This window comes from Centruroides sculpturatus, unplaced genomic scaffold (assembly GCF_000671375.1).
Source record: "Centruroides sculpturatus isolate CEXI.00-Female unplaced genomic scaffold, Cexi_2.0 scaffold1019, whole genome shotgun sequence".
Classification (NCBI taxonomy): domain Eukaryota; kingdom Metazoa; phylum Arthropoda; class Arachnida; order Scorpiones; family Buthidae; genus Centruroides; species Centruroides sculpturatus.
This window is the reverse complement of record NW_019385301.1, coordinates 59,161-75,123: the sequence shown is the minus strand read 5'-3', so window position 1 is coordinate 75,123 and position 15,963 is coordinate 59,161. Positions and strand designations below refer to the sequence as shown.

Sequence of the window (15,963 nt, the reverse complement as noted above, 5' to 3'; positions counted from 1 at the left end):
AATTATTTTTATTTTTCAACTTAGATTTTAAATATTAGTAGAGTCTGAACTTTTAAGAATGATAAAACGATAAAAGATAATGAATAAATGCATATTGTTTTATGCTTAATGACAAAAATCATTTCAAATTTCTAAATGTATTCATATTTAATCGGATGTCATTTCCAAGAATCTACATTAAAACTTCATCGAGGAAAAAAAAAGGTCATGAAGCAACTAAAAATAGCAAGAAACAAGCTTCTCTTTCGAGGAAAAAAGAAAATGCTTTTAAAAAGTTTTAACAAAAATCAGAAATATCTTTCGATAAACCATAAATAAAATCAGGTTCACAATGAAAAAATCTATTATAAGCGAATTGATTTTATTATTTATTAGGGCCTATATTCTTTTTATAAACTGCTTCTAATATTAATAATTTATAAAAATATCTCAAATAAGAACAATTTTGAATTTTTAATTATTTTCAATACATCTGAATACGAAATTCAATACAAAAAAAATGTTTTTTGCTTAGTCTATTCATATCAATCAAAAATCAACTCATTTATTTTATTATATTTCTCGTGTTTTGATTAAAGTCATAGAATTATCATCCCCCCAAATAATTTTAAAAATTGTAAAAATCTATTAATAATACTTAATTTTTTTACAATGTAAGCAAAGTATAACAAATTAGATAGATTCGCAATATTGCGATAAAAGAATGAATGGCGCAAGACATTCAGCCGATAATTGGATTGCATAAACAATAAACAAGATGAATTTCGAGTCACACGGAGAGAAACACCCATAAAAATGTAATCCTGTTGTTAGCGATTTGGTGATTTTTATAAGTAATTGTAACTAATATGCATCAATACTAATTACAAATAGAATATAATTCTTCAACTGATTTATTTTAACACTAGTTAAATTGAGAAACAAGTTAAAATATAAAAAATTATTTTCTTGTTAGTTTTATTCTTCATAGTTTCAATTTACTTTAAATTATTTACTCGCGGTTCATAATTTATTTACACGTTTCTCTTGCGTTAATATATCCGTGAGTTAAACTTAATAAATTATACTTAGTACGAGCAGAACGTTAATACAGTATAAAAATTTATAATAATTCTTCTTGAAATAAATTTTATTTAATTTTTTATGTTAGATTCATTTTGACAAATAATTTNATCGCGACGCTTCTGCTTCTGATGTTGCCGAATGTTTTTCCCTTATTCCATACTTGCTTTATTCTTCATAAGTGCTTAGCACCATATAAGGAAATTTATAAAGACCTTTTAACTAGAAGCAAGCAATCTAAAATTACATACATTTTGCAAAAGGTAAAGCATGGATCTGAAGATAATGCCGAAAAATGCTCAGAGGATAAGGATAACTTGCCAAAAAGAAAACGCTCTCGGTTAATTAATAGTGTTTTTAGTGATGACGAAGAAAATATTGTTTAATTTATATTAATATGTATCACTTTAAAAAATTTTAATGAAGATATTTATCTTAATTATAAAAATATACTAGCATGTTTTTTTAATTTTTGGAAGCTAACCCTCCTTTTCGTATTAGTTATTTGTTTCGTATAACACGGATTGGCATAACACGGCAATTTTTTGGAACGTAACTACCGTGTTATACGGGGGTTACCTGTATTGACAGGTGCACGACGATTGTACTGCGGATGGTTCGATAAACTACACTTAACATCATAAATGCTTTAAAGTTAAAACAAATAAATTTTAACTTTTTTTGTCAATGAAGGGGCTTAAAACTCCTTGTACAGTATCTGTCACTGATTACAGACAGGAAACAGTGAGTTTTTAAAAAGCGTCCTGAAAAAGATATCCATTAAGCAAAATTTGAACATAAAAGAACGGTACTTCAAGCAGTTACTCAAAGTTTTTAAAAAGTTAAATTGAATTAAGTAACAATAGAAAACATTTCTTCGTTACTCTTATTAACACATTAAAATGACATAAAATTGGAAAATATTAATATTTTATTCAACAGAAATATATTTAAAACTTCAGTTTTATTAAGTGTTAAGTTAAATTTCAAATTTATAAAACTAAATTCTATTGAGAAGTTTAACCTGATTTTGAACTTTGTTAAAAGAAAAACATTTTTCCATTAAAAATCAATTATTGAATCACATTTATAGGTCATTTTATTCAATTGGGATTAATTTTCGGCTAACTCAATCCTTGGGGAAGTTAAATAATAAGTCTATATGTCACGAATGCTTGTAAGCTGTGCATGAGATTTTAATACCACCAACCTTGTTTTATAGCTAATTTTAACAGCAAAATTACATATTATGAATAACAACAAATATTATATTCTAGTCTGACATGAATGTAATAAATGTAATAATCAAAATTTTATACATTGCTTATAATTAATTTTCAAGCAATTCTAAAAACATTTTACGATACAATTTTAATATTGAAAATTTTTTTTAGGAAAATAAAATAAAATTTTCAACTTATTCATTCATTAAAATTAAGAATTACATCTCTAATAAATGATTTTTACTATCATATTAATAACATTTTATTTCATTATAACATGAATTCATTTATGACTTGTTATGTGTGGTTTGATAAATTAAGTTACTACAAAATTTTATTCTTTCAGTTCATTAAAACATAATATGGACGTAACAAAATAGTTTAATTGTATGAAAGTTTAGTGTTTATTAGTTTGAAATTAATGTATATTTATGAAAGTTTGGACTCATTTGTGAGTCTATATATTTCAAACAGATCTACAACAAAAGTCATCACATTCAGTGAACTTAAACTATCAATATAACCAAAGGAAGTCAAAGCAAAAATTTTAAATGAATTTCTTATTTTTTCCCTTTAAAAATTTTAAAAAATAAATTTAAATAGTAGTACTTACTTATATCAGTTANATAATAAAATATAGATTAAAATACTAGTTAATGCAAATAAGTAAACAGGAATTTATATAAAAATAGAAATACAGTAATATAGTTATTGAATATTTTGAAACAATTATTTCAATTTTTTTTTCAAAACAGCAATTCGAAACTGAATTGATTTATAGTGCAGGAGAAAAAAATTTTAATCCTGTTTAATAATTAATATAAGGTAGTACGAAAACAACAAATGTGGTTCAATGCATCAATTATCATACGTTTAGTTTTAATTTCTGAAGTTTTACAAAAAGTTAATGTCATTTAAGTGTTTTAGAATAATTTATTAAGTGTATTTTCTATTTAAATATAATCGAATTTATTCTAAATAAGTTATTGGAATAATTTTGAAATATAAGTACATATAATGTAATTGTAATTAATATGTTAGAAAAATCAAAAAAGATTCATAAAAATTAGAAATTTGATTAAAATTTTTATTCGTAATTATTACATAAATTGAAGACATTCAACATAATTTAATAAAGCGCTGTGGTTAACTTTGTAGCTTATTGAATTAATATACATTAGAGTCCGTTAATAGATATTTATTTAATTATAATTTTGTAAGAAGAGTTAATATTAACATATTAATAACATTTTATTTCATTATAACATGAATTCATTTATGACTTGTTATGTGTGGTTTGATAAATTAAGTTACTACAAAATTTTATTCTTTCAGTTCATTAAAACATAATATGGACGTAACAAAATAGTTTAATTGTATGAAAGTTTAGTGTTTATTAGTTTGAAATTAATGTATATTTATGAAAGTTTGGACTCATTTGTGAGTCTATATATTTCAAACAGATCTACAACAAAAGTCATCACATTCAGTGAACTTAAACTATCAATATAACCAAAGGAAGTCAAAGCAAAAATTTTAAATGAATTTTTTATTTTTTCCCTTTAAAAATTTTAAAAAATAAATTTAAATAGTAGTACTTACTTATATCAGTTATTGTAATTGTGACATCACCTATTTCAATTCCTTTGAAATTCTGCGCCTTTTTTGTGTTTGCATCACTTCTGACTGAAAATAAAATATCATTTTAATATATTCAGCACGAAATAAAAACTACACAAATAAAACTTGAAAATTTTAATTTAAATATTAATGTCATTAAAAATAATAACGTTAATCAAATATTTTATTTTAAAATAATTATCAATGTTTCAATTTTGTCAACTTATATCATGATTAACAGGTAATGCTCAAGCAAAATTAATAATTAATAAAATGATAAACATGGAAAATTTAATAGAATTATTATCTAATTAAAAACCATGCTATTTTAAAGTAAAACCTAAAGTACTTTAAAGTTTTCCTTCTTTAACTCTGTATTGTTAAAATAATGCAGAAAGTAGTTTTATCAATCAGCCTTTCACTTTAATATAACTAGTAATTTCCATGTATTTTCACGTAGGAAAATAAAAATACTGAAGAAAATATTCTGAAAAGATGTTTATTATCCTGCAGAAAAACATGAAATCTTCATAATACAGTATTAAAATAATTTATATATGAGATATCTTCTTTTCTTGAGATTGCTTTTCTTTACTGACACGTGATAATTTTTCTTCTAATTGTTTTCTTTCTTCTATAGCCAATTTTGTTTTATCTTTTAATTCTTCTAGCTGTATAAAATTATATCATAATATTATTTTGATTATTTATATAAATAATTTATATATGTACAAGATGATTCAAAGATCTCTAAAATCACACAACTTACAAAGTTATATTTCCTGTTCAAAATACTTATGTCTATTGCATTGATATTCTGAATTTATAAATGATTGAATTTCAAAAATTGGAATTATCATCACTAATTTCTTTTTAACATTGAAGAATTACAAAGTTATAAAATGAAACCAATAAAAAATCTAGCAACAAATTGTGTAACTTTTCCAATTGTTATAAAAAGTTTTATATGACAAAATCTCATATTATTAATTATTGTAAACATTGTCAGGTGTCATATCTCAAGGGGACAAAATTAAGCATTTTGCCCCCTTGAGATATGACACCTGACATCTCTCTATCTCTACACTTTCTTGACCTTTAAACCAGCAAAATTTAATAGCATCAATGCCCGTTATACACAAGCTAAAGATGGATGCTGAAAACATATATAGAAACTTACAAAAGATGCTGAAAATGATGTCCTTGTGCATCTATTCACTTTTGTATACAAACAATCATCATACACAAAGGTTCACAGTACTCATGTTCANGAAATAAAACTACTGTATTATTAAAACGGGATGTTTGCACTTAAATTCTGTGAAGTAATAAGATTTGAACATAACAACAGAAAAAAATCAATATTTAAATAAAATTTAAAAAAAAATAAATAAATAAAAACAACTGTTAAGAAGAAGAATTTATCAATTACAAAAGAAAAAACTTAATGTTACAGTTAGATAAATTATTATAATAATCTCTCTCTTTCTCTCTTTATAGCCTATATATAAAAGAATAAGCATAAAAATATCATATTTTGTAGCCAATCAGAATTAATTTTATAACAACTATGACACATGATTTCAATCTTACAATTTTTTCTTTATTCTTCCAATTATACATCGAACTCCAGCAAACCGAATATACATTATTTATCTCGCGCTTAGAAGACTATCGACGATTTCGAGTACATTTTGATATAAAATTTGTCGTAATCTACATATATTTATTAAACGCTTTCCTAATTAGTTTCGTATTTATACTTGTTCGAGACGAAAATGATTCCTTTCAGGAATGATAATAATGGCGGCACATCTGGTTACCTTACAACGCTGATTCTGCTTTTAGAATTGGCTTTCTTAATAGTTTAATTTAAAATACGTTTTTAATTAAAATTTTTACATTTCATAAATTTTTTCTAAACATCCGCGCATAGCCAATAAATGACATTAATTTAAAATAATTCTTTGTTTCATTAACACATGCTGATTCTTAAATATTTTTATAAGTATTTAACTATAACAAAAGCAAATACAATTCATATTGAAACATAAAAGGAATTTAATATAGCAAATATATCATGTATGTATTAGCGGTGTGGTTGCGCCGTGTTCCTACTAGTTCTGATGATAATCCAATAGCCGAGCACATGGAAATTTTCGAAATTTTTATTTTTGCATTAAGAGAAGAAATTCTTTTATTTTTTTAAAATCAGAATCTGAATAGAATTCATCAAAAATCTTAAGACAGAAGACATGTCATTGTTTAGCTTATATTAATTAAATAAAATAATTACAACTTTAATTATTTATAGTTAATGATTATCAATTAAATTAAATCAAATAACTTCAATATATTTTCATAAATCGAGATCCTTTAAACGCCATAAACATTAACTGTAAACGCCATAAAAGCATAAGCACAAAAACATATACCCCATGCTCTGTATTATTGATAAGATATAAATTGTACCGTATGTACTAAACCACAATCACATTGCATTAATGAATTAAGTAAATCAAAGAACAATATGAACTTTTTCATGTGAAACTTGAAAAAATAATGAAACTTTTATATTCATAATCAGCATTTACTACGTAAAAATTATCCAATCTAAATTAATCAGTCGGATGGCCGAGGCAGTTAAGGTGTCAGTCAACCGCTCTGTAGGACTCAGGATTATATCTGGGCAAACTCTTCAGGCATTTTTCGTGCCTGTCTGTCCTTGATATTTCGAGTCCCGTAACACACCAAACGGTAGCCCCAAGATAGGAGTGATTTAAAAGGCCCTCTTAATGCCTGAAGTAATAGAAACAACTTTTTCACTTTGTTTCTTTCTGCCTTAGAGCACTTAAACCCTAAATTACAATAATTTTCAAGCTTTTTAAAAATAACAGGATTTGATTTCAAATAATTGTTATTTTAATCTATACTTTTTAAATTTTTTTTCCATTATTTAAATTATAATAGAATCATACAATATAAAATCTCAAACGATTAAATTCATATTCTTATACAATAATAATAATGATATAATAATTTACAAAAAGTAATAATAATTCTCACAATAAAAATTAAGTAATCATTTTAAAAAATAATATTTTTCTTATTGAATAAATATAATAAATCAATTGGAATTTTTTTCGGATTGTCAAAACAATTAAATAACGATCTGCGTGTAATATTTTTGAGTCAAATTTTTTACACGCTTTAAAATAGCACGCTTGCTTTTATTGTTGCCATTTCTCAATATCGACTTTTTCTTTCTGTTTGTTTGTTTTTTTTTTTTGTTAAACATCAAAAAATCGTTTGGAAAACAATGGCTAAATTTATCTCTATAAGAAACTTTTCGATATGGTCATTTATTGATAATTTTAAAAAGAATAATATAAATTTTTCATGAAAAATTTAGTTACAATATAAACTGTACGATATTATAACATAAATATTTTTGTGTATTCATTAAGAATGAATGAACTTAAAACAAAATGGTCACATTAAGATAAGAATAACTAGCATAACTATTGATTTACTCTATGTGCAGGTTAAAAAAGAAAAATATTTAGACAAATTATATAAGTTTTCTTTTATTAAATTCTGATTTAATAAAAGAATTTTTATTAAATCAGAATTTAATAAATTTGCATTATTTAGTAAAGTTTAAGAAATGGAGTCAAAAACTATTTATTAGAATTTTTCCGCAAACATTAAAATGTTTTAACGTGAAACAATTTTCCTGCGAAATTAAGTGCATATATTTAATCATAAAAGTCACCCATTTCTTAAAAGCTCATTTATGTTTATTCTTAAGAAAACGTTGATTATATAATAAACTGTACATTATAATTAAGTTGAGACTTGTTTTTTAAATTTACTACATAAATGTACAGCAGAAATATACAATCCGTTAATCAGGAACCCTCTGAGAAGTAGCTAATAATTCGGAATTGTTCGATAATAATCCGGCATGCTAGTATTCCGAAAATTGGAATTTATTTGAACACGTAATGTGCTAATCATCCGGGAAATGATGTGTTCATTAACGTTTTTGCATATTTTCCAATCTTAACACAACAGAGTCATTCTCAGTATCACCTTCAGACTGATTAAAGAGCGTGGGTAAACAAATCGAAAGCACACAGCAGCGTGCGCTGGTACAAAATGTACAGCAGTATCTAAACTTTTCAGATATTGCTGTACATTTTGTACCAGCGCACACAGCAGCGTGCGCTGAAATCTGAGAAGTTCAGATCACGTATAAATTGCTGAATTTTGGGAAAATACAAAAGTATCCAATAATCTGGTATCACTCTGATCCTGTAGGTGCCGAATTAACGAACTTCTACTGTGATATATTTTATATTAAGCACATTATTAATAGTAATAATGTACTGTACTAAGAGTGTAAAAGGAAAACATTTATGATAATATCTCTACCTTAAAATTAGCAATCGAGTTCAACAAACATTATAGATTTTAATCATGGCAACATAAAATGAATATATTTATGTGAGTCACAATATTACTGTATTTACGGAAGAAAATTGAAGAGAACTGTTAAATTAATCATAGCACGAACCTCATTACGTAACTGATATTTGAGTTAGGAGGAAAAAATATTTCGTGACACAAAGAACTATTTCAAACAGAAATTTTATATTCTATTTATTACAGAAGAATGCATTTGATTTTGTGCGGCTTGATTTGGTTTATAGTTATACATTTTATAACTATCATAAGTGTTTCTTTTTAACAATACATATTCATGAAAGTGACCTCTAATCTTATCAAAGATGTTCTATTTTGTGTTTTATATTAATAATATGAAGTATTGTACTTGTTAAATATTAATTATAATTAGGTAAAGGCAAAATAACTATTACAGAAAGACAAAATTTACTTTCAACAAAATAAAACATTTACCTTATCACATTAATTTTAGTATTAGCATCCTTGTAATAAAGAAGCATTTGTGATAATACAGTTTCAAATTACGAAGACTAAAAGTAATTTTATACAATTATGTAATTTATGTAAATTTGGCATATTTATCACGCTGATTTCTCCTGTTTCTAATTACTCACAAAAAATTTTTGTCACTTATCGAAGATATGCTCCGAAAATCTGAAAGCTACTCCTAAAAACAGTGGCGGAACCAGAAGTATCCAAAAAGGCGCTAACTCAAAAACTAAAAATATTTGAATAGTTAATAAGTACAGTGTCTTTTTTTTTGTGGTTTTAGGCCCCTTACCGCTCAGAGAGCACAAAGAGGCCGTGTACAGTATCTTTTATAAGTACCACGAAATAAAGTGATGAGTAGAACTATAATCCTTTTTACATATATTAAAAGTTGTTGTATATTCATATGTAATTAAAATTATAAATTATTTAATATGTTTGTAATCATTTTATTGAAAATACTGTATACACTGTACAGGTTACCCCCGTATAACACGGCACTTCTATAGCACGGATTCGCTCTAACACGGTTCGAGAATTGGTACCATCCCCCGTATAACACGGTACTTTTATAGCACGGATTCACTCTGATACGGTTCGAGAATTGGGTAAAACCCTCGTACAACAGGAAATGTAATAAATTTTTACATACTTAACTAATAATAGTTCACGAAAATTATTATTTTCGTGAACTATTAGTACTTAAGTATGTAAATTTTCTCTGTTCGCCTTCTGTCGATACACGTGGTCCTTCTCGAAACTTGTTTTAATGTTGCCAGATCGCGACGCTTCTGCTTCTGATGTTGCCGAATGTTTTTCCCTTATTCCATACTTGCTTTATTCTTCATAAGTGCTTAGCACCATATAAGGAAATTTATAAAGACCTTTTAACTAGAAGCAAGCAATCTAAAATTACATACATTTTGCAAAAGGTAAAGCATGGATCTGAAGATAATGCCGAAAAATGCTCAGAGGATAAGGATAACTTGCCAAAAAGAAAACGCTCTCGGTTAATTAATAGTGTTTTTAGTGATGACGAAGAAAATATTGTTTAATTTATATTAATATGTATCACTTTAAAAAATTTTAATGAAGATATTTATCTTAATTATAAAAATATACTAGCATGTTTTTTTAATTTTTGGAAGCTAACCCTCCTTTTCGTATTAGTTATTTGTTTCGTATAACACGGATTGGCATAACACGGCAATTTTTTGGAACGTAACTACCGTGTTATACGGGGGTTACCTGTATTGACAGGTGCACGACGATTGTACTGCGGATGGTTCGATAAACTACACTTAACATCATAAATGCTTTAAAGTTAAAACAAATAAATTTTAACTTTTTTTGTCAATGAAGGGGCTTAAAACTCCTTGTACAGTATCTGTCACTGATTACAGACAGGAAACAGTGAGTTTTTAAAAAGCGTCCTGAAAAAGATATCCATTAAGCAAAATTTGAACATAAAAGAACGGTACTTCAAGCAGTTACTCAAAGTTTTTAAAAAGTTAAATTGAATTAAGTAACAATAGAAAACATTTCTTCGTTACTCTTATTAACACATTAAAATGACATAAAATTGGAAAATATTAATATTTTATTCAACAGAAATATATTTAAAACTTCAGTTTTATTAAGTGTTAAGTTAAATTTCAAATTTATAAAACTAAATTCTATTGAGAAGTTTAACCTGATTTTGAACTTTGTTAAAAGAAAAACATTTTTCCATTAAAAATCAATTATTGAATCACATTTATAGGTCATTTTATTCAATTGGGATTAATTTTCGGCTAACTCAATCCTTGGGGAAGTTAAATAATAAGTCTATATGTCACGAATGCTTGTAAGCTGTGCATGAGATTTTAATACCACCAACCTTGTTTTATAGCTAATTTTAACAGCAAAATTACATATTATGAATAACAACAAATATTATATTCTAGTCTGACATGAATGTAATAAATGTAATAATCAAAATTTTATACATTGCTTATAATTAATTTTCAAGCAATTCTAAAAACATTTTACGATACAATTTTAATATTGAAAATTTTTTTTAGGAAAATAAAATAAAATTTTCAACTTATTCATTCATTAAAATTAAGAATTACATCTCTAATAAATGATTTTTACTATCATATTAATAACATTTTCTTAAATTGTCCTATTAAAATTAATTGCATGAATTTTCACAAATATCTAAACAATGAGCTATATTTCATATACATTCATTCTAATTGAATTGAAGTATATTTTAAAGCAAAATGAAATTTTAATTTAAGTAAATGAAAGAATATATAATATATTTTAAAAGGAATTTAAATATTTATTTTTTTAATATAAGTAGCATTACAGTTAATTAAAATAGCTTAAAATTAAGCTGAGAAATTATAATAAGTAACAATAATTTTTCTACGTGCACTATTTTGAGAATATTTACACTTATTGATAATTAAGATTGCTTATTTTAGATACGCTTAAAATTTGATGAATCGTACGAAAAAATGATAACTAATAAAATTCCATTTTTTCCTTTATGTGTCTCTTTAATTTTTGTTGTCATATATTTTACAATTTAATAGAAAATTATCATCTAGAAGTACTTGTAAATGGAATATTTAAAAGATCGAAGAGATTAACAAAATTTAAATATCAAAAGAACAACCGGAATTCCTTTATTGGGCTATTAAGGCTAAAAATAGTGTTAAGAGTAGTTATCGAATTAATTATATTTATTATAAAACTTGAATAATAATTTCTGTACTAGTATACTAGTATACTGTATACTGTAAGTAAACAATATTATACTTACATAAATCATAATCAAAAATTAAAACAATTAAACTAAAATGTTTCAAAATAGTTTTTGAAAAACAACCTTAAAACACATGAATTAAATATTTAAAAAAGCTGCTGAATAATATATAGCATTTTCTTCACCCAATCTCTTATCATTTATTTGTAATCAAATGGAAGGCAGCATATAAGAGTTATCGTAATTTGTGCCACAAAATTGTTTTTGAGAAAAGAATGTTATATAAAACAATTCCAGATCCAATTTACAGATCCAATTTAGTTTCTCCAACGGAATCTTGATTAAACTGTAGCAGTATTCCAGCTTCAATTTTCTAAAACAGAACTTTTATGCTCCTTTTTTCCTTTATACTTGCTTTCTTACAGACATGCATTTCAGAGATTAAAAACCAGAATGGAGGACGTTAATACTACATAAAAGCAGAAAAAAACGGCATAGTTGAAAGTGTTATTAGAATGACTGGGACATCCTAAACACAATAAAAGTATTCATCATCAAAATTTAGAATAAAAAATTTAATAACAGAAAAATATAGTAATTGACTAAATAAAAGAAAAAGTGAAATAAGGTTAATTGTTAAAACAAGATTAAAATAGTGTAAAAAAGAAAGCAAGTTCATCCCATAATCAGACGAAGTTAAACATATTAAATCAGTATTTATTTATTTAATATAAGATTTACAAAAAGAATAATAATACAGTAGATCCCCCTATAAGACGGTAGATACGTTCCGTTCTTTATGAATCAATTTTGTAGGAATCATAGTTTACGGACTACGGCTGTTTGAAAGGTTTTCTTTCATAAAATTAATCGATTCTAGACTAATTCGACTCAACATTTCCAAAATACGTATATTTTTTTGAAAATAATCCGTATAAACTACGTTATAAACAAAAAATTGTAGGATTGCTTACCGAGTGTGTACCGTTCGACTACGCCCGTTGCTAAAGCTTGGTTTCGTCGCGGAACAGCGCATCAAACCGCGGCCGCGATTTCTGATATTATTTTTCTGCGAAAACTTCGTTGACCTTTGGAGACATCATTAATATAAATAATTTTTATGGCCGTTAAATAAGAAATGTTTCTTTCACAAGAAATGTATAAAATTACAGTACTAAACAGACGATAGGTCGCCTAACTCGCCGTAGCGTGACGCTAGACGGCGAAAAATATATATTTAATTATAATAAAGTTACAATAAATTAAGTTAATATATAATTATATATACAGTACCTAATTTATATATAATTAATATATAATTATATGTACAGTACCTAATTTATATATAATTATATGAACAGACGATACTAAACTCAATTTATCCGCCTAAACGTCCGTAGCGTGGCGCTACGGACGGCGGGAAAGTAGTTCGGCTGCCCGATGACGTTTTACGTATTATAGGAGTTATTTTTACCGTTGTTTACGGATACTGCCACAATTTTTATAGGAATCATAACTATAGGAAACGGTTTTATAGGGGGATCTACTGTATATTTAAAATTATTATATAATTAATTCAGAATTATATTATAAAATACGAATATAAATATGTTTTAAATTAATGTAAAACAATAAATTAAACTGAATTTAGATTAATAAGAAATCAAGTAACTTAAAATTTTAAACTCGCAAAAAAGATTTATAACAATAACATAAGATTTAATAACTAACTTTTACCATATTTTTAAGGATTTTAGATTTATTTTTATAGATATTTATTGACGACTTTTAAAAAAGTAATCAAGGAAAAATAAACAATGTTAAAAGAGTACACCAAAATTTTTAAAGGCATTTTATAAAAATTTTATGCGTGAAACGAATTAAAACTGCTGAACTGTTTACAGAGATTACAGAGACAGAATGGTATTAATAATAAATGTCCAAAAGGCATTTAACAAAGTTTATATAAAGAAAAGACTTTTCTGCTTTAAAAATTTGAATATCAAGATTCTATCAGAGAGAATACAAAATAAGCATCCAGTAAAATAAACAGTTAATTTGGATCTCATTCCCATACATTTAACATCTTCATTTTTATTAGATCTTAGCAACATTCAAAATAAAAAACTATGAATCTTTACACTTTAGTTTCCTTTAACACTTAAAAAAAACAACATTTTGAATATTTAGTATTTGTGAAAGTTCTTGTCCTCGTGTTAGTAGGTTCATTATCGCAATACATTAAGTATGATGTAAATTCCTTTTAGTATAATAAATTGTTCTAAGTTTTTCTATTTATAAAGACCATAAAAAACTGGGACATTACTCGTGATCGATAAGATAATATTAATTAAATTATGAATATATTTTGGATGAAAGGCTCCATAATTTAAGGAAAATTCATATTTTTTTAATAATCAACTCTTATTAAAGGATTAAGTGGTAAGAAAATTAAAATTTGATTAACTTTAAATGAATGAGCGATTATTTATTGAGACATTGTCACAATGTCGGGTTGCAATTTTTAATCACATTTTAAATTTATTTAATTTAAAATATATTCTCTCCACCTCAAATTAGTAGTGGCTTGCCCCTGTACATCATACTTTTCTTTAACAATAGAGCCTTTAACAAAAGTTCATCTATCTAGCATCTTTCGGGGAAAATTTTTGAATTGAAATAACATGATTTCCGATTAGCATCGGAAATTCATCGTATATAGTTAATTGAGGCCTCCGACCCTTAAGGTTTCTATATCTGGTTTCGTCTTTCATCTATCTAACTCCGTTCTCGAGATTGAGATTAAGGATAAACAGTGGAAATTTATAGGTGTACAATTTTTTTTCAAATTGCAGCCAAATTAATCCTATATTATAAATTATTAATTAAATTATAAGTTAGTCATAACTAAAAAATCCAGCAATTAGTTGCTTAACTTTCCCGGTAACATTAGGTGAAGCCATCTGTTATGACATTTTATTTAACTTTTTATATTTTTAACTATTATAAAATGGCAAAAAAGCTTAATTTTGAGGGTAGGAATGGATTTTATAAAAAAATTTTAAATTCTAATAACGAGTAAAATCATCATTAAGTCTGACCCTACCGGACCACCTTTATCTCCCCATCCCCTTGACCTTTAATAATCAAAATTTAATAGCATCAATCCACCTAATAAACAAATCTCCTGCAAAAGTTCAGAAATTTTCGACAAAAAGCACCGGAGTTATTAAGCTTCAAAGAGGGTGAAAAAATCCGTGTTCCCACAAACTAAATCCATATATATAGAAATTACCCCTGATTATTTTGCATTTCTCTGTGTTTCAAAGTATCCCATGTCCAAAAATGTAAAAATCTTGGAGGTCATTTTTTGATCTAGCGCCATACTTTTCCTTTGTTATACATAACAGTCGAGAAAGTAAAAATGAATACAAGACATACAAATCAGAGTTTAATTCATAATCAGTAAATTATATATTTCATGATGACGATGATATTAATCCAACTTAATTAATTATAATTTAAATATAAAATTATGATGATTCTTCTTTCTTAATTTTCTATTTTTCATTTTGTGCTATTAATTATATTTATTATAGACTATTATTGCCTTATTCTCCTAATGATAATTAGAATGACAAAAGTGAATTGCATGCAAAAATAATTTTTATTGAATAATATAATAAAATAGAAATGAAAAATATAGAACAAAATGACCTGGAATATTAAAAAACAAAAATTATCTGTCAGTAATAAGGAATTTAATAATAAATTAGATTCAAACATATAAAAAGCGAAAGTTTTTGTAGAGAAAATACTCTCCCAAAAGTGATTAATTTCTTGATTTTCTTTGACAACGTTCAAGTATAATACTTCCGTTCTTTTTATGTTCATCAAAGAAAGTTCGCAGAAAGATTTTTCCGGATTAAAGTATGTACGTATGTATATAGAGTCCTGCAAGACACATTTAAATTACATCTTTTTTCATATACAATGGAACCTCGGTATACGACCTTAATCCGTTCCTGGTGTTTGGACTTATACCGAATAGGACGTATACCAAACCAACCTTTTCCATAAGAAGTAATGTAAAAATGATTAATCCGTTCTCATGTAAAAAAAATGGCTGGCTTTAAACACCTCGCTTTCCTTACTCGTTTCTGCTTGATTTTTCATGAGATCAGTATGTATCCTTTTAACTTTCTAGCAAAGAATTTCTTCCGATACGCTGTCGCCGGCACACTGTTTTTCAGTTATCCAAAACAACAGCAATTTCTCGACATGATCTAATGTCTTCGATCTCTGTTTAGAAATTGATTTAACCCCTTTCGCAACGTTAGC

The 15,963-nt window shown here is 25.9% G+C and overlaps 1 protein-coding gene across 1 annotated transcript in view; it reads right to left on the bottom strand.

The window, feature by feature from the left end:
• The window catches only part of LOC111637372, a 105,866-nt gene that overhangs the window by 78,427 nt on the left and 11,476 nt on the right, over positions 1–15,963 (bottom strand). Inside the window, exon 2 of the mRNA XM_023382843.1 lies at positions 3,888–3,971. Coding sequence (XP_023238611.1) covers positions 3,888–3,971 — 84 coding nt within the window. The remainder of the gene's footprint in view (positions 1–3,887; positions 3,972–15,963) is intronic.